We start from the raw sequence: 22,553 nt of genomic DNA, 5'->3' as shown, positions 1-22,553 counted from the left end.
ACAATAATATTGTGTCAGACACAAAGATAAACTGCTGACAACGCAGGGTGTCTTCGAGGTGCACTGTGTCACTTTTATGTCAGACACAATAGAACCCATTGCCTAACGACCACAACACTGATATGTGCATTTGACCCCTGGGGGTGAGGGTGCTGATACGGCCATTATGGAAAAAAAAAAAAAAAAAAGAAAACACACACACACAAAAACACACACACACACACACACACACACACACACACACACACACACACACACACACACACACACACACACACACACACACACACACACACACAGTATATCGACAGTATATCTACTATGGCCAAAACAGGCCACATACTTTATAATTTGTATTCTTGCAAAAATATTAAAAGCAGTGGAGGTTTAAAAAGAAAGAGGCCGCACAGCTCTTCAGCTGCGATGCAAATAATGTATTTAAACAACCAAGGTTTCAACTAGTAAAGTCTTCCTCAGGGTCTAACAGAAACGGAAAAAACACATCAATTTTAAATGGACTGGGACAAAGGTGGACTCATCTCATGGGAGTGTCCGCAATCTACCCATCAACATGGGTAGGGTGGATAATTACTGGCAAGTGACCAGCATACTGCTTTAGTATGCCAAAATGACTTGTGCATGTTTTATTTTTATTATTATTATTATTATTATTTTTATATATCGGAAGGGTGTGAGTGGGAGTTTGGACTTACCAAGGGGTTAATTGGGATGAACAACTGTGTAATAACCGGGTTGTGTCTACCACCTCCAGCCCATGCAGAGAGCCAGGGTCCTCCACTGGAGATCCAGGGCTACCGGCTACAGTATGGTATGAAGAACTCCTCCTCCACCACCAACACCACCACCACGCTGGACTTCCCAGCTGCAGAGAGAAGCTACACAGCCTCCAACCTCTCCCGGGGCTCTGCCTACGTTTTCGCCCTCTCTGCTCGGAGCCGCGCGGGATACGGCGCGGCGGCACGGCGGGAGGTGGAGCTGCCCGAGCTCCCGCCCTCGGGGTACCCCAGAATGCGGGACCCCGTCGACGCCTCGTGCTGCTCGCTGCGGCTCTCGTGGCTGCCCCCGGTGGCAGAGGAGTGCAACGGGCTTGTCACAGAGTACACGCTGCTGTACCGAGCCATGGTGACCCCCGCCAAGTCCTCCGCGGTCCCACTGACACCCAGCACGATGACACCCAACATGACCTCCACTGTCCTGAGTTCGACCGCCTCACCCCCTAACAAGCCCACCGCTGTCCCGAGACCGACCCCCTCGCCCGCGATCCCGGGTCCGACTGCCTCACCCGCCCTCCCTGCTAAGGTTTGGCCTTTTTTTTAATTAACTGAAATATAATGTAATTACATTTTAGTTTTTGATATTTGGTTTCCCCCCCTTGCAGCAGGTGGTGCTAGCGGCCAGCCAGACCAGCTTCACCATCCAGGGGTTGAACCACAGCACGGTGTACCAGGTGCGGCTCAGGGCCCACACCAAGGCAGGGCCCGGACCCTTCAGCCCAGCGCTGGTGTGCCAGACCCTGGCCTTGGAGACAGGTAGGCCTGGGCCTCAGGCCCCGGAGGAAGAACCTCAACCTTCTAAGCACTGATCCAGACCACTGTTTTGGAAGTGACATTTACAATAGAAATGCCCTGTAGTGGAAAGTAATTAATATTTACTGAAGTACTTAAGTAGAGTTTTGAAGTACTTTCACTTTACTGGAGCGTTAGCTTTCAATGCTTCCAGGCGATTACATCAAATATTGTACTTTTCACTTACTTTTAGTTACTTACTTTGCAGATTTAGATTATCAATACAAAACCATGCAAGCCCTATTTTATACTTTACTTATTTGACATGGCCGCTGGTAGATCTGCTATTTTCAAGTACTCGTCGTACTGTATATATAGTATATAGTATATAGTATATAGTAGGCCTATATTTGGATGTTGATATTGTTTACTTTCACTCAAGTAAAATCTTGAACCCAAGCTTTTTAATTACTCGTAACAGTATTTTTATATTGTGGTATTGCTTTATTCATTTTATTAGTTTTTTTCTCGAGTAAAACACCTGTGCGCTTCTTCCACTAACACCACATTAACTCTGGACCAAGTTCTTACAGGTTTACTACAACACTGATGCAAGTCCACAAGGAGACAGAGCTTTTCTCCCTCCCAAAAAAATGCTCCTTCACTCACCCTCCCCTCCCCCCACCAGCACCCACCCCCTCACCACCGACCAACCAACCAGCTGGGAGCAGGCTGAGTGCATCGTGGATGTTTTGCATCAAGGCCACTGGCTGCTGTTTATCACACAACCCTCCCATGCAGGTAAAACGGTTCATGGAGGAATGGAGCTGCTCCGTCTATGAAGGAGGTGAGTACTGAGTCTAAAGTCCAGATGCACTGACGGCCATGGATCTACAGGTAGGTATTTTTTAAAAAGACCAAGCGATTCCCAACCTCCCCAAAAAAAAGAAACATGCTCTAAAAATGCACGCGGTGCCCACTGATCAGACCACGTAACGGCCCGTTAAGCTGTCCGTCTGCCATGTTAAGTGGTCCGATGGGTGGGCCCCGAACACTTTGCAATAGACCTGACCACAACCACCTTTTCCCAAAAGAAAACAAAATGTCCGCTTGACATGCCGCTGACTTGGGACACATCCCAAACACCTGACACTGTGGCATGTGGCCATCTTGCTGTCTGCCCTGTTTTTCTCTATGTTTGTCTTCTTCTGGCTCCTCCACTCTTCTTCACACTCCTCCTGGTCACCTCCTCATCCTCACTAACAGCCATAACACGCTGCTCTTGCCGTTTCACAGGGCCGCAGGTGCAAAGCAGAGGCACTGATTGGTGTGAATCTAGAAACGAACGGCTGTTATCTGTGAGTAACCGATGACGTCTGTTTGGTTCCTTTTTTCTGACAGACGTGCCGAGGAACTTCTCCGTCAACCTGGCCACAAAGACCAGCGTTCTGCTCACCTGGGAGTTCCCGGAGACCACCTACCCCTATCGCTTCACCGTACGTCAGCCACAGCTTCACTTTTGCATGTGTTCAACATAGCATGAATAATACATTATAGTCTCGCGTAGCCAGACAACTATTCCACAATCTCCGAATGCTATATACTGTATATGAGTCTGGAAATCCGAGTTACAGAAGCTGGCATTTCTACTTCTGCTAAGCAGCAAGCTATATATGCTTAGGTAAATTTAATGTATATTAGGATACATTTGCGTAAATGTAAGGACGAAACGGACGTGAGGGGAAGGCTTCACTTCCGCTTTATCGCGTACTCCTGATTAGAGCTTCTGATTAGAGTGAATTGGATTTAACTCATCTAAGCCTGGAATTATTTAATTATTTAGCTATTGAAAAATAGCAGGGTGCCGTGCTGCGAGCTTGTAGATCTGCTATTTTTGAAAAGTCATGAAAATGTGTGTAAATCTTTGAATATATATTTTTTAAAGTTAACATTTGTAACTCAAATTTTGCTTCTGCTTCTGCTCCTTCGGAAAAAGTTTGAGAACCACTGACGTAGAAACATGGGTTTTTCAAAAAAACCTAGAAGGATTTAGAAGACACTTATAGAATCGGGTCAAAATATTCAAAGACTTTCAAACACATTTTCATGATTTTCACTCCTTGCCGTGCTGTGAGCTTGTAGATCTGCTATGTTTTAATAGTTAAAGCACAAAATAATGCGTAGTAATGCGTTCCTGCAGTTGTTGATTTGTTGTCGTTGTCGTTGTTCCTCACCCAGGTGGAGTACAACCGGCAGAAGATGGAGGTGGACGCGCGGCAGCGCAAGGCGGTCATCCCCAACCTGCAGCCCGACACCAGCTACGACTTCAAGATCACCTCCCCCGAGGGCAACATGGGCGGCCTGCGCCACCGCATCCACGCCAAGACCTCCCCGCCCATCACCATCCGCCGGCCCGAGATCGACCACACCCGGGACACGGAGACCACCGTCACCATCATCCTGCCCTCGCTGGAGACCCGCAGTCCTGTCAAGTAAGACTCTCATGAATAACACCAGAGGGTTTTTAAGGTCTTATGACGTGCTGTTCTTTTTTTGATATAAAACATGAAAGTCTTTATCATTCTTCAAACGAGTATTAAAACAATCCACTCCAGTGAGCCATGGCATGTTTTTTTTCTCACTGTGTTCTATGGCCTTTTCAGTTGCAATGCGGGATTAAGGGACAGTGACATCACAGATGAGGAGCCAATCATTCACCTTTCTGTGCTTAATTATTCCGAAAAAACACTGAATGTTCAATGTTAAGTTTTTTGGGGTGTAATTGAGTTAAAAGAAGAAAAAAAAGTCTAATCACCTGAACCCCAGCATGCCTATTCTGTGGGGAAATGTTCGCTAAAAAAGCAATTCAAATATAGGATATATCGTTAAAATATAAAATCAGTGGGTGAAAGGGCTTTTGGAGGAGTTTGCATGTTCTCCCTAGGATGTCCCCTTTGGTGGGTAAGCTCACAAAAAACATGCAGTAATCCTGGTCTCTATACTGCCTCCGCCTGGTCATCCGGGGCTCCTGATGGAAGGGAAAGGAAGTGGTTGGAATAACGTGTTCCTTCCACGCGTTACTTCCAACCAGGGAAACTCCCCCCTGTCAGGTGATAAGAAGCAGCTTGCTCACTCCTCATGTATTGAAGGAAGCATGAGCTCAGTTAGGGCTCTCCCCAGGTTGACAAAGGGAGTAGTAGCGCCCAGAATTACAGCTTAGGCAATTGGCACTGGGTGAAAAATGGATTACACAATTGTGGGATAAAAATGTAGAAAAAATAAAAAGTTTTGTTTGTGGGCGAGGACGTAACGACTTCTTGTAATCTCTACAAATACAAACAATTTTTCCAAAAGTCTCTCTCCAGGAAAGCGTTTTATTGGCTCCCAGCAACATTCTGCTACACATTACTGTGGTAAAGACTCACTGGAGCTTGTACTGCTCTTCCAAGCACTGATCATCACGTTTCAGTGCTCTCTCAGCGTCCACCACTGTGCTCTTTGCGCAAGTCAAGCGGAAAATAGTTACACTTTTGGTGAGGGACTCATCAATGTCACATTTGATCCTCCTGGCTTCGCCTGACAACCCGATCATCACAATGTTTACGTTGTTTCAGCTACAGGCTAGCGGTGCTAATAATAACACAGATGACACAACGTTCGAGCACAGCAATCGGTTCCAGCGTCGTGGGGCATCAATAAACACTGCTCGTGCACTCCGTGGACACAATGTCCACACAATGCTCTACTCATAAAACTTGTCCTGTTAACACAGCCTCCCTAACTAGACAAAAAATGTCTCCGCCGGCTCCTCCACAAGCTGAGCCGGGGCGAGGAGAGAGGAGAGGAGAGGAGAGGAGGACATTTGAAAAGAATTTCCCTTGCTCCTGTCACTTTAGGTCCAGACAGCTATTAATGTTGTGTGTGTGTGTTGTGACTTCCTTCAGGAACGTGTATGTGGTGGTGGTCCCTCTCAGGAAGGCCAGGGGAGTCATCAGACACCTGAAGAGCCCCGACGAAATGGACCTGGAGGAGGTGAGACTCATAGAGACACACATATAACCACTTCTCTGTCTGCCTGCAGGGAGCCATGGACCTATAAACACTATAAACACTAACATTCCCACTGCCTCAGAACTTGAGGCAACGCTTACCCTTTTCTGGTTAAATGTCAACGTTTCAACCATTCGTCATGGTTATTGAGACGTCTGGCTTCTTCTTTTCTTTCTCTCTTTTTTCTTTTTTCCCCTTGTTTTATGTATGTGTCTCTGACCGTAGTGGTGGAAGAAGTGGTAGATTATTATAATTTTTTTTCTAAAGTAAAAGTAGCAATGCAACCACCACATCTGTTGTAAGTGAAAGTGTTGTATTCGAAATTTTACTTACTTTAATTTAAAAGTGCTGGCATCAAAATATACTCAAAGACAAAGTACTGATAGTAAAAGTAATAAGCTCAATACATGTAGAAGGTTCTCATTTAAACTAGTGCTTGTTTCGTTTTAGTTCTGTTTCATAGATGTTTTAGGAGAGCTTTTTTTTATTTGAAGTGATATTAGAGGCTTTTATTATCTATTATCTATTTAGTTCAGAGCAATGTACCGTACATCCATTTATTGTAATGCTTGTTTTTGTTTTTTAAGCCATGCTTTCAAGTGCTACTCCCTGGATATTTTGATATTTTTGAGCGGTGGTTACACCGTCTCCTATACGTGGCCGTGTGTGTATGCGTGTGTGTGTGTGTGCGTGTGTGTGTGCGTGTGTGTCTGTATGTAGCCTGCAGGCCTGCAGTACCTTTTATGACCACACATGTTAAGGGAGGGGCGCTGTTGTTCAGGCCAGGCCAGACCAGGCACACACACACACACGCACACACACACACACACACACACACACACACACACACACACACACACACACACACACACACACACACACACACACACAGGGGGGAAGGGGGGGGGGGGGGGGGTAAACCACCGCTCAGTTCACACGGGTGTGATTTTTTATATATCTAAGATATCACATATCATAATCTATAGAACACAGAACAATCTGTAAACAATACAGATTTTAACAGCTGCACACCCAGTAGTAACAGCTAAACACCTAGAATGAACATAGAACAGAGAGCAGCTTAAATAGACTGCTTGAGATGCATTGTGGGTAAGAGGGCGTATGAGAACTAGCTTGTAGCCAATGAGAATGAACATGAGGTGACATACTGCTCTGTGGGAGAGTGAATGAATTAACTTGTTAACGAATGAAGAGGGGGGTCCGGGGAGATGGCAACAACCACATTCTGCCTCTCCATATATAAAATAACTTCTGCAGGCTCAATTTTATGTTGCTATGAGATGCTCTTTTTAAATTTTCTTTTTATCCTAACCAAAATCATATGAAATGAAATGTCCTCTCCTCTCCGGCGGTGTCCAGCTGTTGAAGGACATCAGCCAGAGGCAGAGGGACAGCCGGCAGCAGAAGACGGTGGACCTGCGGCGGGCCTACATCACGGCCCGCTTCACGCCGGCCACCCTGCCCGCCTTCTTCACCCTGGGAGACCAGCTGGACTACGGCGGCTTCGAGAACCGGGCCCTGGAGCCCGGCCAGGAGTACGTCTTCTTCATCCTGGCCGAGCTCAACGCCACCACCGGGGTACGCAACTCACCACACCGCAACGTCATGTCACTGGTAATGTCTATTCACCATTCTATTATGTCTGGTAACACTTTACTTTAAGGTTGTGTACCAGGTTGTGTCGCCTAAGGGCGAGGTGGCGCCATGTCTTGGCCATCTGACCTCATATGGGAATGCCCATATATGGAGGCCACATCGGCCACATACCACACTAACAGTGCATGCATGACACTGACACGCAACTAATTATGTTTAACTCTTAATTCCAACCTCTTAAACCTGACATCTAAATGTCTACTCCTGACCTTGAGGGCCGATTCACTATGTTTTACTGTAATTTGGTCCCCACAATATAGTGACTCTCACACACGCACGCACGCACGCACGCACGCACGCACGCACGCACGCACGCACACACACACACACACACCTTGGTGGTCCCCCAGGCTGTCACCTTACATTGCCGTCACCACGTCCCCTCGCTGCACGCTGCTACAACAATAACAACACACGTCAGTCAAACCACCAGCGAACGGGGAACCGAAAAAATAAATAAAAAATAAAAGCCAAGGCAATAAATAACACCCGCGCGTTTCCTTTTCGCCGCCGCTAATAAAGAGCGACGGTGCGTCCTCCGCACCTTCGGGTGGGACGGCGGTGGTGATATTGCTTTGCTCGCCACGCCGTGTTTTATTTCATTTTGTATTTTTATTTTATTAGAGGGGAGTAAATATGAGGATGGATATAGACCTAAACATGGGACTCACTTTGTGTCCGCTGCTCCTCTAGCCGACGCTGGCTTTGTTCACACTGCAGGCAAATGTGATTTCTCCGCCTGTCGGGCAGAAACCTCTCATCTCCATATTTTAACTTTTTTGGGTGTTGCTCAGTGCCGCGTTTCCAGCTTGTGGCTACTCTTGATGCGTTTGTGTGATGCTGTGTGATCAAGTAGGGCGTTCATTTATGAACACTACATAAATACTTAAAGGTTTCAGTTTTAGTTTTCATGAAGTTGATAGACGGGGGCCTTCCTCCAATCATGATCAAGTAGGGGCGGTGTAAGGCCCACCCCCACTCGACCATGATTTGAGGAAGGCCCCACTCTATCCTGATTGGAGGAAAACCTGTCACCCAACAGTTTTGATGGAGCAACTGAAACTTATATGGACCATAAACAAATATGGACCAAACACTCTATAGTAACTGGTACTATCAGAACATAGACCAATTTTGTTATTATTTCAATTAAATTAAATCACTTAACCTACCTTTAACTAATTTACTGACACCATTAAACTTCGACTTTGGTAGTTCCCTGCCCCGCTCTTTTATGGTTTTTTCTTCCTTTTAAAAGTGGTCGCGGCGTGTTCATCATGCACGATGGGGCACGGATCGTGCACGATCCGCGTGCATGCCGTCACAAAAGATTGCATGTTGATGTGTCGAATTGTCCCAAAGCTACTAGATAACTAGTTTGCACTGTTAACAAAGGCCGGCAGGATCAGGAAACAGAGAAATGGGCATTTTCCTGCAAAACTTTACATGGGAGCCATTTTCTTTTTTTTTTTTTCTGCTACCACCTATCCAAGGCTTTTTTTAAAACTTTTATATCCGGTTTGAACCTGTTTCCGGTTCAAACCGGATGTGCTACTTTTCTAGCAGATCGGCACCAGCGTGATTTTCGATTTAATGAAATAAAACCAATATCTCTGGAATCTCACGTGTGGTCGCCTGGACCAACTGCAATATCTGGGGAATCTGGAGTTGGGTCAGTAAATTAGTTAAAATATGGAGATAAGAGGTTTCTGCCCCGACAGCGACGATGTACAGCATAGTGACAGTATATGTGCAGTGCTGTTACACGAGGTTAAGAATAGCAGCAGATACAGCTGTGTGTTCATAAGGTCTAGCAATAGAACAGGAACACGTACAGAATAGAACACAATACCTCTCTGCAAATAGTCCCATGTAAAAAGGAAAGTAATCCACACAAAGGAAAGCAATTCAAATGAAGGAAAAAAAAAGTCCACAGAGGAAAGTAAACCACATAAAAGAAAGAAATCCTAGTGTAGCTCGGCAACAGGCGATGTTCAGGTTTATTCATTGGTTGCTATGGTAACTAACAAAATAACATCCTCTGTTTGAGAGCACAGAGTATGAGTCCTATGTATCCATTTCCATGTAGTTTAGTTTAGTTTAGTTTAGTTTAGTTTAGTTTAGTTTTTGTTCAGACTCTAATCTTTAAGAGATTTGTTGTCAATTAAATTAAGTCCCCTCACATCTACATGCAAATTACATTCTGCACATTAATTCTACATTAATTCAAACTCTGAACTCTGACTGGGGAGGGAGCCTGGGAGATAGGTGAGTCTAGTGATCATTACATACTGATGTGAAAGAAAACATTTTCTAAAGAAGAAAAGAGAAATCAAAATCAGTTGGAAATGTTACATTTTGATTTGGTTTAATGATTAAACGTAATGTTGATATGGCACACTGACTATAGAGACAATAAAAACATGGAAATACGTCAAAAAGGTTGCCGGCCCCTGGCCTGCAGTACTGTATGTGCCCAAAGAGCCTTTGGTTTATTGTTGACCTTCCTTACAGAAGATGTACGTGGCCAGCCCCTACACGGACCCAGTCATCGCCCCGGACTCGGACCCGCAACCCGTGGACGCGGCGGACGGTCTCATCTGGGTGGTCGGACCCGTGCTCGCCGTGGTCTTCATCATCTGCATCGTCATCGCCATCCTGCTCTACAAAAAGTGAGCAGCAGCCCCCCCCCCACCCCCACACACAAATAAATAAAACAATAAAACATTGTTTTATGTATTATTGGGTCGCCAGAGTGCCAAAGGCATATTTCCATTTGATGTTCAATGTAATGGACATAACGTTTGCTTCATCTTTATCGTTATCTTTTAACGCATTAAGACCTGAGGCGGATTCAACAAATCCCTTCAAAATCAATCACACTTTCAAGATATTTAAAAAATGGCAGATGTGCAAGCTTGTAGATTGCTATTTTGGAATGTCCAACGCACAAATCTAAAATGACACACATTTCCATGTTTTACTGGGTTACGATGAACTTTGAGCTGAGAATATTTGTGTCCAATGTAAAAAATCGTATAATTTATATATTATAAATGTTTTATCTGCGATTCTCTACATCTGTATGAAAAGAAAAGACATGCACGGACATCATGCAGTCTAAGGAGTTTGCTCACATACACATACATTGCAGATACGTTTGAAGCAAAAAGAGTATAGTATTCCACCGGGGTTTAACTGAAAACCCTCTGGGATTAAGCTTCTATCCATCACGCTTTGCTCTATCACATTCGAGCCGTTTACGGAGGATATCCGACTGATGTTGTAGGCCTTTGTCGGGTCGGCATAAAATGCCTGTAATTTATGCTCACCGTCGTGCACCTAGAACGGCAGAGAACAGCGGATCTGCAAGCTCTCGGCACGTTGTGAGCTTGTAGATCGGTTGTTCTCGGTGGCGCGACGCATAAATTAGGCTTTGTTTATTATTATGCTGTCGCCGCCACTCCAAAAAAAAGAAAAGAATGCTTAACCTTCCTGTTTGATATTCAGCGAACGATCTCCAAATGTTCCTCTGTGTTCAGACAGCCTAGCTGTCAACCGCTCTGCCCGTCCTTCTGCATGCGGCCTGTGGTATATCTGCTACCACCTATCCAAGGCTTTTCTGAATACTAATGCAAAGTATTGATTTCCCTCAGTAACAATGTGTCTGTTTCCTTCCTTTTCTGTCTGCAATTATCCCCCCCCACCCCACACACCCGTTTCATTGTGGAAGCAGCAAGCCTGACAGGTGAGATTTAAGCTAACGTCAAGTTTCTTTGCGTCGCATTCTTTCTAGTCCTGTAGATCAATTTATGTTTTGCTAGAGAGAAAAGAAACCACCATAGGATGGTCCAGAAATATTATGTCTGTAGCGAGGGATATTGTTTTTGTGTGTTTGTTAAAATAAGTGTTAAATAGTTCTATATTCTGATGGTACTCATTGCTATATAGAGTGTTCGTTCAGATAACAGTGTTAAATAGTTCTATAATTCTGATAGTACTCATTGCTGTGTTGGCTCAGTAACATTGTTAAATACTGTAGTAGAACTGGAACACTATAAATTTGAAGCTGATGAATGGGTACTCTCTCCTTCTTAGCTGAAATTGGCAACCCACCAACCCACCATTTTATATTTTATTAAAGAGCTGGGAGCGACGGGGAGCTACCTCTGTTCCTGAACAAACACTCCATAGCAATGGTTACTATCAGTATCTGAATATAGAGCTGTTCACAAAAACTATTTTTTGTTTTAACCAAAGCATATCATTAAACATTTCAGTGCTCGACCCCCCCAAATAATTATTAGAACTGGGGACCCCACCCTGACAAGCACTTGGAATTGTAGGAGTTGACGCATTAAATGTAGTTTGACTAGATTCCACAGGTACATATTGTGATATTAGCCAAACTACAAGCTCTCAAGACCTTGCACTGCGAGGAGTTGTCAGCTTGTAGATCGTCTATTTTCACAATGTTTGCCACTTTCATTTGATAATTTGGCCAATTTGGTATTAAAAATGTTTTAAAAGTCATCAAATTGTATCTTTAGAATAACATATATGGATGCATGTATGTACTGTATGTTGGTTTGTTTACTGTTGAATGAGAAAATAAGGTTGCACATTAAGCTAATGTAAAAATAATTTAATAATTTGGGGACCCCCAGTTTGGGAACCACTGACTTACCCCACCTTTAACTCCTCTGTTACACCTGTATGAGTCCCCTGGCAGTGTCTTCGTGGAGCGTGGATACTGAGTCAAGTTTTTTTCTTGTGTTTTCTTCCTGCTTTGGGTTTGTTTGTTCTCTGCTCTGTTATACCATTCAACTCACTGGTCCCTGAGAAGCAAGCGCAAAGACTCTGAGCCCGGAACCAAGAGCCTTCTGGGTAATGCAGAGATGATGGCGCACCACCCCACCGACCCTGTGGAGATGAGACGCATCAACTTCCAGACCCCCGGTACGTATGTATACGCGCAGTACACGAACCTGCGCTTAAAAGCGGAACTGGAGCCTATACAGTATGTGGTATGCGCCTTAACCACTATAGGCCAGCAAAGCCCCATTTTTGAAGCATTTTAACAACACAAATCTTTTGTGGGGTGCCCCTGCCACAAAATATTTTCAGATGAAGTTCTGCCCGCGGCCAATTTCATATTGTTTTGGGGGTCCTTGACATGAAAAAAGTTTGAGAAAGTTGCTGTGGAATTAGTCCGAGAAGGTTTTCGCTATCTCATGTGTTTGTAAAGTTCAGGGCTGGGGGGGGGGGGGGGGCACCACATTGCCTCCAGGCGGCCCTGGGCTTTACCCAGCCGCCCTGAGCTCTCTCTCTCTCTCTCTCTCTCTCTCTCTCTCTCTCTCTCTCTCTCTCTCTCTCTCTCTCTCTCTCTCTCTCGCACGCACGCACCTGGGCAGAGTTGCCCACCCTTCCATTCTCCCTGATTGTCTGACTCATTTAATAGCCAACAACACTGCCATACATAAACATAGACCATTTTCTCCGCTGCTACATAATAGCTGTAATTTTTTGATTTAGCATAATTTAGTGTTTATAATTTCTCCATGGTAATTTCAGATTTGCCTGAATGATTGACTGGTGGAACATCATTGTGCGGTTAATAAATCATGGCCATTTGAGTTTTGTATTTAAATGAGTAGTTTCTTCAATGACATGTTTGCGTGCGTGCATGTTTAGGGAACTCAGCTTTTGCCAGTCGTAAGAAGGGGGGCGGGGTGGGGGGGCTCTGAGGAAAGCAGGTTTGTGAAGCACTGATCCAAATCATGCTCTTGAAGATCCTCTCTTATTGGACTCCTCAGAGGAAGTCGCTGTGAGACCATGCGGTTGTACGATAAGGCTTGAAAAAAAAAAAACCCAAAACAAAACAAATCCTTTCCCCCAGCTCTCTGTTGGCCAGTACAGTACAGTACACACATCAAACACTAAACTAGATGAACGGCCAACTGTGTCAGCCTGTAGCCGCAGGCAGGCACACAGGCAGGCACGCAGGCAGGCAGGAACACAGGCAGGCAGACAAGTACTTTTCTTAAATTGTCTTGCCATTATTTGTTGTGACCGTAGGTCGCAGTTTGCTATGAGAAACCGTGTAGATGTCCGTCCGTGTAGACGTGTACACATTTTTACGGTCTATGGGTTTGCCACTCTGACATCATGCTCTGATGTCACTGTGATGTCAGGGGAACCACTCTACCAGAATGGGTTTGCCGCTCTGACATCACGCTCTGGCTCACTGTGATGTCACACTAACAGAATCCCTTTTATGCCCATATATGGAGTTCCCTGATGTCATCAATATTAATGATGCCCTGTTAGAGAGATCCCTGTGATGCCAGGGGGAACAAATCTCTGTTATGCCCATATATGGAGATATGGAGATCCCTGTGATGCCAGGGAAATAAATCCCTTTTATGCCCATATATGGAGATCCCTGATGTCCACATCACTGTGGCGCGGGCGAGGTCGCTTGTCGCCCTGAGGCGTCTTACTAGTTATATCTGTAGCCTATGTGTCTATTTTTAAATATTGTGGTTACTACAACTATAACAAAACTGATCTTTTGTTGTAGTGTATCTCTCATTTTGATCATGTTGCTCTTTTATCTAGTCCTGTTTGTGACTATGTTTGGAAAAGTGCAGTACAAATACATGCTTTATCATGATCATTATGGAGAGATGGCTGCTGCCAGGTCTACCAGTCAGCAGTGAGTCAGGACTGAGTCATAGCAGAAAGACAGCATGTTGCCCGCCCACACACGCCCACTCTCCCACCTGGCAGACCCCATGCTGTGCATGCCCCCCCCCCCCCCCCCCCCCCCCTCCCATGCAGCATGTCCCCCTCAAGTTAGAATAACAACGTTCTCATTGTCTGTTTGGAATGTGGGTGGTACCAGATCATGGTCGTTCCCCTCTATTGTTGTGGCTGTAGTGTGTCACTTAGCCTCGCAACAGCCAGACTCTCCAAAAGGAGAGTCTGGGAGTTCTCCATAGACGATGCATTACGCGATGACGTCGTTACTCACTTTGACTGACAGGTCCATTCAGTAGTCATCAGCGCATCAAAACATCGTCGGGAGAACATCAAATACGTCTTTTCCAGACAGAAATTCCAAAGGTACAAACTGTTGTTCGTTTTTAAGTTATGGGATGCCTTTGATTTCAGATAAAACTTCGCTTAATGCAGCTTTTATTTGCGATTTGTGAACTCGCATCGGACTTGGGGTCCGCCATGTTTGTTTACTAAATGCGAGAGCTGTAGCAGCCGCTCGACCAAACAGGAGCGGTGTGAGGCGGGTTCGCTCGAAATGCAGCCTTTTGATTGGAAATTGAGAACCTATTTCTCATAAAGAGACTCTATGGGAGGGACACCAGACCGAGAAAGGAAGCACATTGGTGATGACGTAACTCGGGATGGCTTGCGAGGCTAGGTGTCACTCACTTCAGAGTAGTTTGACATGCATGGGGGTATTGAGGGCAACGTCTCTCTAGCCGGGGACCCAGTCTCTCAAAATGGGAGAGGACACGTGATGTTCTGTCCACAAACGGACCAACAAATCTGTGAAAAGTGATGAATCATTACTTTTCACAGTCATCACAGTGATGAGTCATCACTTTTCACAGTTTTGTTGGTCTGTTTTCTAGCCCAAGGAATGTTATTCATGCAAAGCAAATGCTTGCAATGGATTCAGAATCATGAGAACCCCCCAGTTTGACCCCTCACATGCTACTTAAAGGAGATTTCTTCTTTTTTATATATATATTTATTTTCCTGTGTAGTGGAGTCAATGGGACAGTGAAGGGATGCCCCGATCAGGGTTTTTTTGCTCCCGATCCGATACCGATCAAATATTATTGCTTCCGATTCGATCCCGATCTTTCCCGATCCGATCTTTTGGCAAGGCATTAAGAAGAAAAAAAAATTCTATTCATTCTATCACTTGGTTCTCAACCTTTTCAGGCCGTGACCCCCAAAATAATCATATTTTAACTGGGGACCCCCGACCCTGAAGAGTTGAGGAAGTATATTTTGTATAACACGGTTCTATTGTGAAAATAGCAGATCTACATGCTCACAACGCCTCGCAACGCGAGGAGTTGTGAGCATGTAGATCGGCTATTTTCACAATTTCTGGCTTTAATATTTGACAATTTGGCCAATGTTTAATTTGTCATTTTAGAGGTATTAAAAAGTCCTTAATTTTTCACTTTCGAAATGTGCAGATACCCTCTATACACTTAAACTTTATGTTGATTTGTGTACTGTTGAGAGAGAAAACAATGTTGCACATTAAGTTAATCATCTGGGGACCCCCCCAAAATAATTTGAGGACCCCCCTGGGGGTCCCGACCCACAGGTTGAGAACCACTGAGCTAGTTGACAGTGCAGAGAGACATAATTGCCTTCCTTTGATCCATTAGCAAGGGGCCAATTACTACTTATTGGCATCAGCTGCCAGCTGTACACAGAGTCTGACACAATCACCTTCCCTCTGCAGTGCTCTGTCTGTCTCATTTCTCCAAAAGCCCTTGAATATGATTGAAAATGATTAAGGATTACTGTGATTATGGTAAGCTTACATTTCATATCGCATTCACCTTACCTGTAACTTTCAGTACTCCCAGAAAATATTTTTTTGAAAAAAAAAAAAAAAAAAAAAAAACTTTTTTTTTTTTTTTTCGATTTTTTTTCCCCGATCTCCGATCTTATAAAAACGGCCATATCGGCGGCCGATCCGATCACGTGATCGGGATCGGGCAACACAGTGAATATACAAATGGCCATAACTTGTTTTCGTGATGTTTCCGGCAGAGCAGGCCTCTCATTCTGTGGACCTTAATGACCAAACTAATAGATAAAACAGAAATAAAAAGTGCAGCAGAACATCACAGGTTCAACCCTATTCCTTGAGCTTTTGAGCTTGTGGGTCCCCGACTACTCTGACTATCTTAAATACCGGTCCCAGTCATATTTGCTTAACTTCAGGGCTGCTCTCCATGGTGCTGAACTGCCTCTGCAGGCTGCACTGCTGCTACAGTCAGTGGTTCACAAACACTTGTGCTGTGTCCAGTGTTGCAGTGCTGATTCAATGTTTGGGGGTACACGGTTTTCATGACGTCACACGTACGTCACTTAACACCTACTATGCAGGTCTATTGATATGCATACAGGCTTGTTTCTTTGTTAAAACACCCTGTTGTGACACTAAAGCGTTGTTGAGAACTTGGGGGGTTTTGGAATCAATGCATGTCCGGTTGCGCGAGAGGCGTGACCCCTGCTCGGAAAAGATATGGGGTTGCGGGGGGGAGGCGCGTGACCGGACTATTGCATTACTGGCCGTGTCCAGGTGTGCCTCGGGTCTTGTGACAAACTGGTTGCCATAACCACTCATTAATACACAACTATGCAAAAACATTATGAAATGTCTTGTCATTTATCTGTGTGTGTATGAGGTGTGTTTGGATACTCTTGGCTCTCCTCCACCCCCCTGCGGTGTGTGAAATCTAACGGCACAGCTGTTGAGCTCATGGCATCGCTACGTCTTCCTGTCCCCCGTGGACATTCCATCAACAATGCCTCCATGACGCACGCACGCAACGCAAGCACACGCACGCACGCACGCACGCACGCACGCACGCACGCACGCACGCACGCACGCACGCACGCACGCACGCACAGAGAGAGAGAGAGAGAGAGAGAGAGAGAGAGAGAGAGAGAGAGAGAGAGAGAGAGAGAGAGAGAGAGAGGTTTGTATTACTATACTTGTGAAGACATCAACCTTTTAGGACAGCAGTTTTATGAGTGCCATAAATAAAAAAGTCGGAAAACGGCAAATCTACAAGAGGCTTATTGTCGGTATCAGCCAGAGGTCCCTGTATTGCTGAGGTACTGTAGAGCACAACACCTACCATCAGCTCCCACTACTACTTACCACATGACTTGCCACACCCAAGCCGTGCTACTCATGAGTTGCCGGTGCCCGGGATCGAATACAAGTGCTTTGGAGAAAGCTGCTGTATGCTGTAATGCAGTCCATTTACTCTGACCATTTAAAGACTCTCAAAAGTACTGTATATTCTTAAAATACATTATATATTTTTAAGGAATTGTGTTGAAACTTTGGTCAATTTCCCAAAGAAATCAATCAATCAGAAACATTTCTGGAAAATGGCTGTTCAGAGCAGTCAGCCAGCAGTGTGTAACGTTTTGTCAGAATAGTGACCACACAGGCGTAGCAGCCTGTAGCATAGTTTTGTTCCGCCACCACACACAATATAAAAGCCTAGCCAATTCCTTTCATCATCAGCCATGTTGTCACTTAATCTGCGGCTGAAGGTCTAGTAGTAGTGGTGTCTTTGAGGCTATAATATAAAAAACAGAATAGACTTCACCTCATCTCTTTTACTTTAAGCAATCTGTCTTTCATGTGTGGCACTAACCTTGAATCCCCCCACCTCCATCACCCCCCACTCGCACCCTCTCCTTTGATTTGTTCTGTTAAGAAGCTTGCAAGAAAAGCGAGTCGGGTTTTGATGAAATTACTTTCAAACAAAAAAAAAACTGTGTGATCTCTTCAGGGGGTTTGGGTGCGGGTGGGGGTTGTTTTGACAAGATTACCTGTGGAAGGACTGAAGTGTTAGTGGTTTGAATTCAAACGGCCAGCTAAGCACTCTGCTTCAGTGGTGGGAAGTATCTTAGCACATCTACTTGAGTGCATTTTTTACTTTTAGTTTATTAGAGTATTTTCAATTTTCCGCTGCTTTACAGCTCAACTGCAATGCCGGCGAGCGAGCGTTTCCGACGGCGATGTCCTTTGCAGAGTTTGATTATTTATACCAATCTAATGTTATAAGCTGCACAACACGTTGTGAGCTTGTGTGTTGTCATCACTGCTGCCGTATCCTTCTGACTCACCTGGCAGTGAGGAGACCACACCGGGAGGAAGTAGAGCCTCTGTCCTACTCCTCCCGTCCAACACTCCCACTGACAGGCTCTGTCCCAAGCCCGTCAGAGTACGTGCGGTGACAAATACCACCCGGCTTCCCTCCCCCGAACACGGGCCAATTGTGTTCGTATAGACTACACCACGGTGGAATGTAAACTAGTTATTTTACCTCTGTGAGTGAGATACTCACTATGGCGATATCCCACAGTGAGTATCTCATGAGGAGAGGGACAAAGAAAACTAGAGATTACGTATGTAACGCCGGTTCTTTTACCTCTGTGAGTGAGATACTCACAATGGGATATAATATACCGGTAGTATCTCATGAGGAGAAGAACAAAGAACATATGTTTTCTCGTATGTTTTCTCCTGACGATAAAGGTGTCTACAAGCCAATCTCTTTGATGTCGCTGGAGGCCCACGACGCGTTTGACGCGTTGTACAGTAAACTATACTGTACTGTAGCTACTGCACTTGGCTGCCGCGGTGATGAAACAAACTCCATTTCCCAACATGCAGCGCGCAATTACGTCACCCGGACGCGCTGTGTGTCTCGTTGACTTCCTGTCTAACGGCTGCACAAAAACGTGGTTTTCTCCTAATCTAGCTTTTAAATCACTTTCATTTCAAAACGGCAGCCTCTTCTACCTGCCATAACACAAACAATGTGGCTTAGAAATGATAAAAAACGGTCCTGACTGAAAGAAAAGATTTTCGCGAAATAAACAGGACATACTCCGATTACATTTACTCGGATTACTTTTCTCGCCAGTACTCTCGCCGGTAGGCAGAATGACGCGTTGCCATGGGCACCAGCAACACACACACGTCATACATCCGGGCACTCGATGTGTTAACTAGAGGGAATCCATTGTGCGGTTTGAACAGTGAAATGGATGCATGTGTGTGTGTGTGTGTGTGTGTGTGTGTGTGTGTGTGTGTGTGTGTGTGTGTGTGTGTGTGTGTGTGTGTGTGTGTGTGTGTGTGTGTGTGTGTGTGTGTGTGTGTGTGTGTGTCGCCATTACTTTGATCCACTGCCGTATCGCTTTGTGTGTTATTATTATTGTATGATGCTATGTATTGTATGGGTAATACACTGCCATAACACCTACTGTGTGTGTGTGTGTGTGTGTGTGTGTGTGTGTGTGTGTGTGTGTGTGTGTGTGTGTGTGGTGCTATTACTTTGAACTACTGCTGTAACGTTTTGTGAGTTATTATTATTGTATGACGCCATGTAAGGGCATTACTCAGCCCTATAGCACCTACTCCTACACATACCGGCTTCAGGGTTTAGGCCAAAATAAAGGTGAAAATGGCATTTATAGTAAAGAAATTCCTTTTGCACTTAATTAGTAGGAACACCCCTGTCATAGTGACCAGCCAAAGTATTGGAAGAGGGGAAAGTCCCACAAACTGTCTTTAACCCATTCAGACCAGGAAATAATTATTACGCAATATTTTATGCTTTAACTATTACAAACATAGCCGATGTACAATTGGAGATCTGCTATTTTTTTTTTATCGTGAAAATGTGTGCAAATCTTTAAATATTTTTACACGATTCTATAAGTGTGTAAGGTTTAAAAAAATAAAAAATAAAAATAAAAAGGTTTATGTCAGTGGTGCTCAAACTTTTTCATGTCAAGGACCCCCAAAATGAGATGTATTTGGCCGCGGACCCCAATCTAAAAATATGTCGTTCCAGGGACCACCCAGAAGCAAATATTTGAGTTACAAATGTTTGGTTTTAAAAAGATATATTCAAAGACTTGCAAAAAAAAAAAAAACATTTTTTTCAAAAATAGCAGATCTCGGTGCTGCGCTGCGAGCTTGTAGATCTGCTATTTTTGGGATTTCTTTTTTTTGTATATCTGCTATTTTTCAATAGCTAAAGCATTAAATAATTCTAGGCCTAAATGGGTTGTAACCCAGGCAGAATGTATTGAAGGAAACACAATGTTTCAGTCAACTGATCTTCATCAAGTATCTGATGAATCCTCATATACTTGATGAAGGTCAATCGACTGAAATGTGGTGATTGCTTCAATAAATTCCACTGCAAGTGAAGACAAAGACATCTATCAACGGCCCATAGAAAACCAGACAGATCCCAGGGAAAATCTCACCACGGGGCTCACGTGTGATTTATCATCCTGCTGCCAATCACAGCGTAAGAACGGACTGGTGTCTGTTGATAAATATGCCATCTGAAAACTATAAATAACACAACCATAGTCCTCGCCCTTCAGGTTTTTCACAACCAAGAAAGTATTGGAAGCCAACGAGGTCCGGCAAATTCTCCTGTAGTTACCCTTCCAATCATATCAGTGGCCGCTCGCAAACACACACACACACACACACACACACGCACACACATACACATACGCACACACAATCCAAAAATAAAAGGAAAAGGGGGAAATTAAGCCAAAGAAGTTTGAGAACCACTGCTCTAAATATATATCCTAAATAAAAACCTGAAAGTTGCATTACGTAAATAAAACTTTTTTACTCGACGTGCGTCTCTGTTTCCCATATGGATGCGTGTTACGCATTACTCCAACGTTGTGTTGTCCGACTCTCCCCATTACTAACCCTATCCCTACCCACACGCATAGCCACGTAGTCTGAGTAATGAGATGTAGGACTTACGTGTGCCCCTCTTACCATACGCTGTTGAATGAAAAGACTGGCCAAACATAACTTTAGAAGTCGGCGAATCAGTTCCCGTCTCTCACAGTCCCCAGACCCAAAATGTACGTAATAACTGGAATGTAGTTTTGAATATTAATATAATTGATGTATATATTAATCATTATGTATAGGGTTACTGTAGGTTATACAGCTTGAAGTGAATAAGAGGCTGCTGCTGATGTCGGTAACCGGAACACTCACCCCAAAACACACCAAATTTTTAAGAATAAGGGTAGGTTCAGCCATAGTTTCACTGAGGTTCTGTTTAGGAATAAGTCTTAGATTCAGGCATAGTTTTACTAAGGTTACGCTTGAATAAGGTTATGTTTAGGCATAGTTTTACTGAGGTTAGGTTAGATTTGACCCAGGGCGAGCGTTCTTGTATTCCTGATGTCAGATTGTCAGACACTGCTGCACTGCAAAAGGGTTTACGTACAGTCAGAGATGGGAAAAGTACTCACGTTCTGTACTTAAGTAAAAGTAAAAGTACTCATTCCAAATAATTACTTAGTAAAAAGTATGTGCTTTGAAAAGTACTTTTAAAGTAAAAGTAAAAGAATTTTTACTGTATATTTCTAGAATTTGAAGGATATTAAAATTAAAAGATCCCCACCAAACACACGTCTTAAAACTGACCCAGAATTGGTTTCCTACTATGATGTGAAATCTAAATGCAGCAGTGTTTTTTTTTAGACTGAGTACCAGTTATAGATAATATTTGACTCTGAAGTACAATCATTATTATTATAAAAAAAATATATGTATATCCCACGATTGTGTAACCCATTTTTTTAAGTGCCAATTGACCACCAAGTAGGCCTACACCATTATGACTGATGTTAAAATACAGATAAGGTTTCCTAATAAGAATGTCGTTTTCATTGTTCAATTATAATTATAATACAATACATCTCACATCCACAGACAGACAGATTTCTGACTGTTATACTTTAAGATGTTTTGCATGTCTGTCAGAGGACCCCAATGTAAACAAGCCATATAGCCTACTGTAGTGCTTTTGCTATGCGAACTGCTAATCAAGTATTCAATCAATCAATTCAAACACACGGATGCATGCACGCGCATGAGGGGGCGCGCGCGCGCGCGCACACACACACACACACACACACACACACACACACACACACACACACACACACACACACACACACTAAAGGCTTTTGCGAGGCAAAGATGACCGAAGCTACAGTTGTGCAGACCGTTTCACTTTTTCCATACGGAACTTGACAGAAGCACTACTTTATCAAAATGTATCTAGCCTGTTTCAGACAGGGCTACACTTTATCCAACATGAGATAAAAAGCACTGCCACTGCCACTCACTCACCTATGTTTTGGAGGTTCAAAAAGAACGCATTTCCAACGCGTGTGCATTACAGGAGCAGCATGGCCAAAGTCTTGTGTTTATAATCCATAGTTAATAGTAGTTAATCCACGTGAATTAATTGTGTTGACATGTTTGAAAGCTGTGACGAGATGAATGGTTTACAGCATGATGGTAGAATTAAACCACCTTCCTTCCTCTGAAAACCGTGGATTTCAAAATAAGAGCATAGGGTATTGGGCTATCATGTATATGATTCGTTTTATTTGTTAGTCTAGTTACAGGAAGTAAATAGACCGGTGCTT

The 22,553-nt window shown here is 44.0% G+C and overlaps 1 protein-coding gene across 1 annotated transcript in view; it reads left to right on the top strand.

Moving 5' to 3' along the window:
• Nucleotides 1-22,553, top strand: part of ptprsb (protein tyrosine phosphatase receptor type Sb) — a 113,603-nt gene that overhangs the window by 62,341 nt on the left and 28,709 nt on the right. Inside the window, exons 11-17 of the mRNA XM_080726658.1 lie at nt 2,928-3,022; nt 3,765-4,018; nt 5,471-5,558; nt 6,957-7,175; nt 9,768-9,925; nt 10,987-11,001; nt 12,097-12,212. Coding sequence (XP_080582784.1) covers nt 2,928-3,022; nt 3,765-4,018; nt 5,471-5,558; nt 6,957-7,175; nt 9,768-9,925; nt 10,987-11,001; nt 12,097-12,212 — 945 coding nt within the window. The remainder of the gene's footprint in view (nt 1-2,927; nt 3,023-3,764; nt 4,019-5,470; nt 5,559-6,956; nt 7,176-9,767; nt 9,926-10,986; nt 11,002-12,096; nt 12,213-22,553) is intronic.

This window comes from Nannobrachium achirus (genome assembly GCF_963921795.1).
Source record: "Nannobrachium achirus genome assembly, chromosome: 5".
Taxonomy (NCBI): Eukaryota; Metazoa; Chordata; class Actinopteri; order Myctophiformes; family Myctophidae; genus Nannobrachium; species Nannobrachium achirus.
The sequence above is the reverse complement of the archived record's forward strand: the minus strand, read 5'-3'. Positions and strand labels throughout refer to the sequence as shown.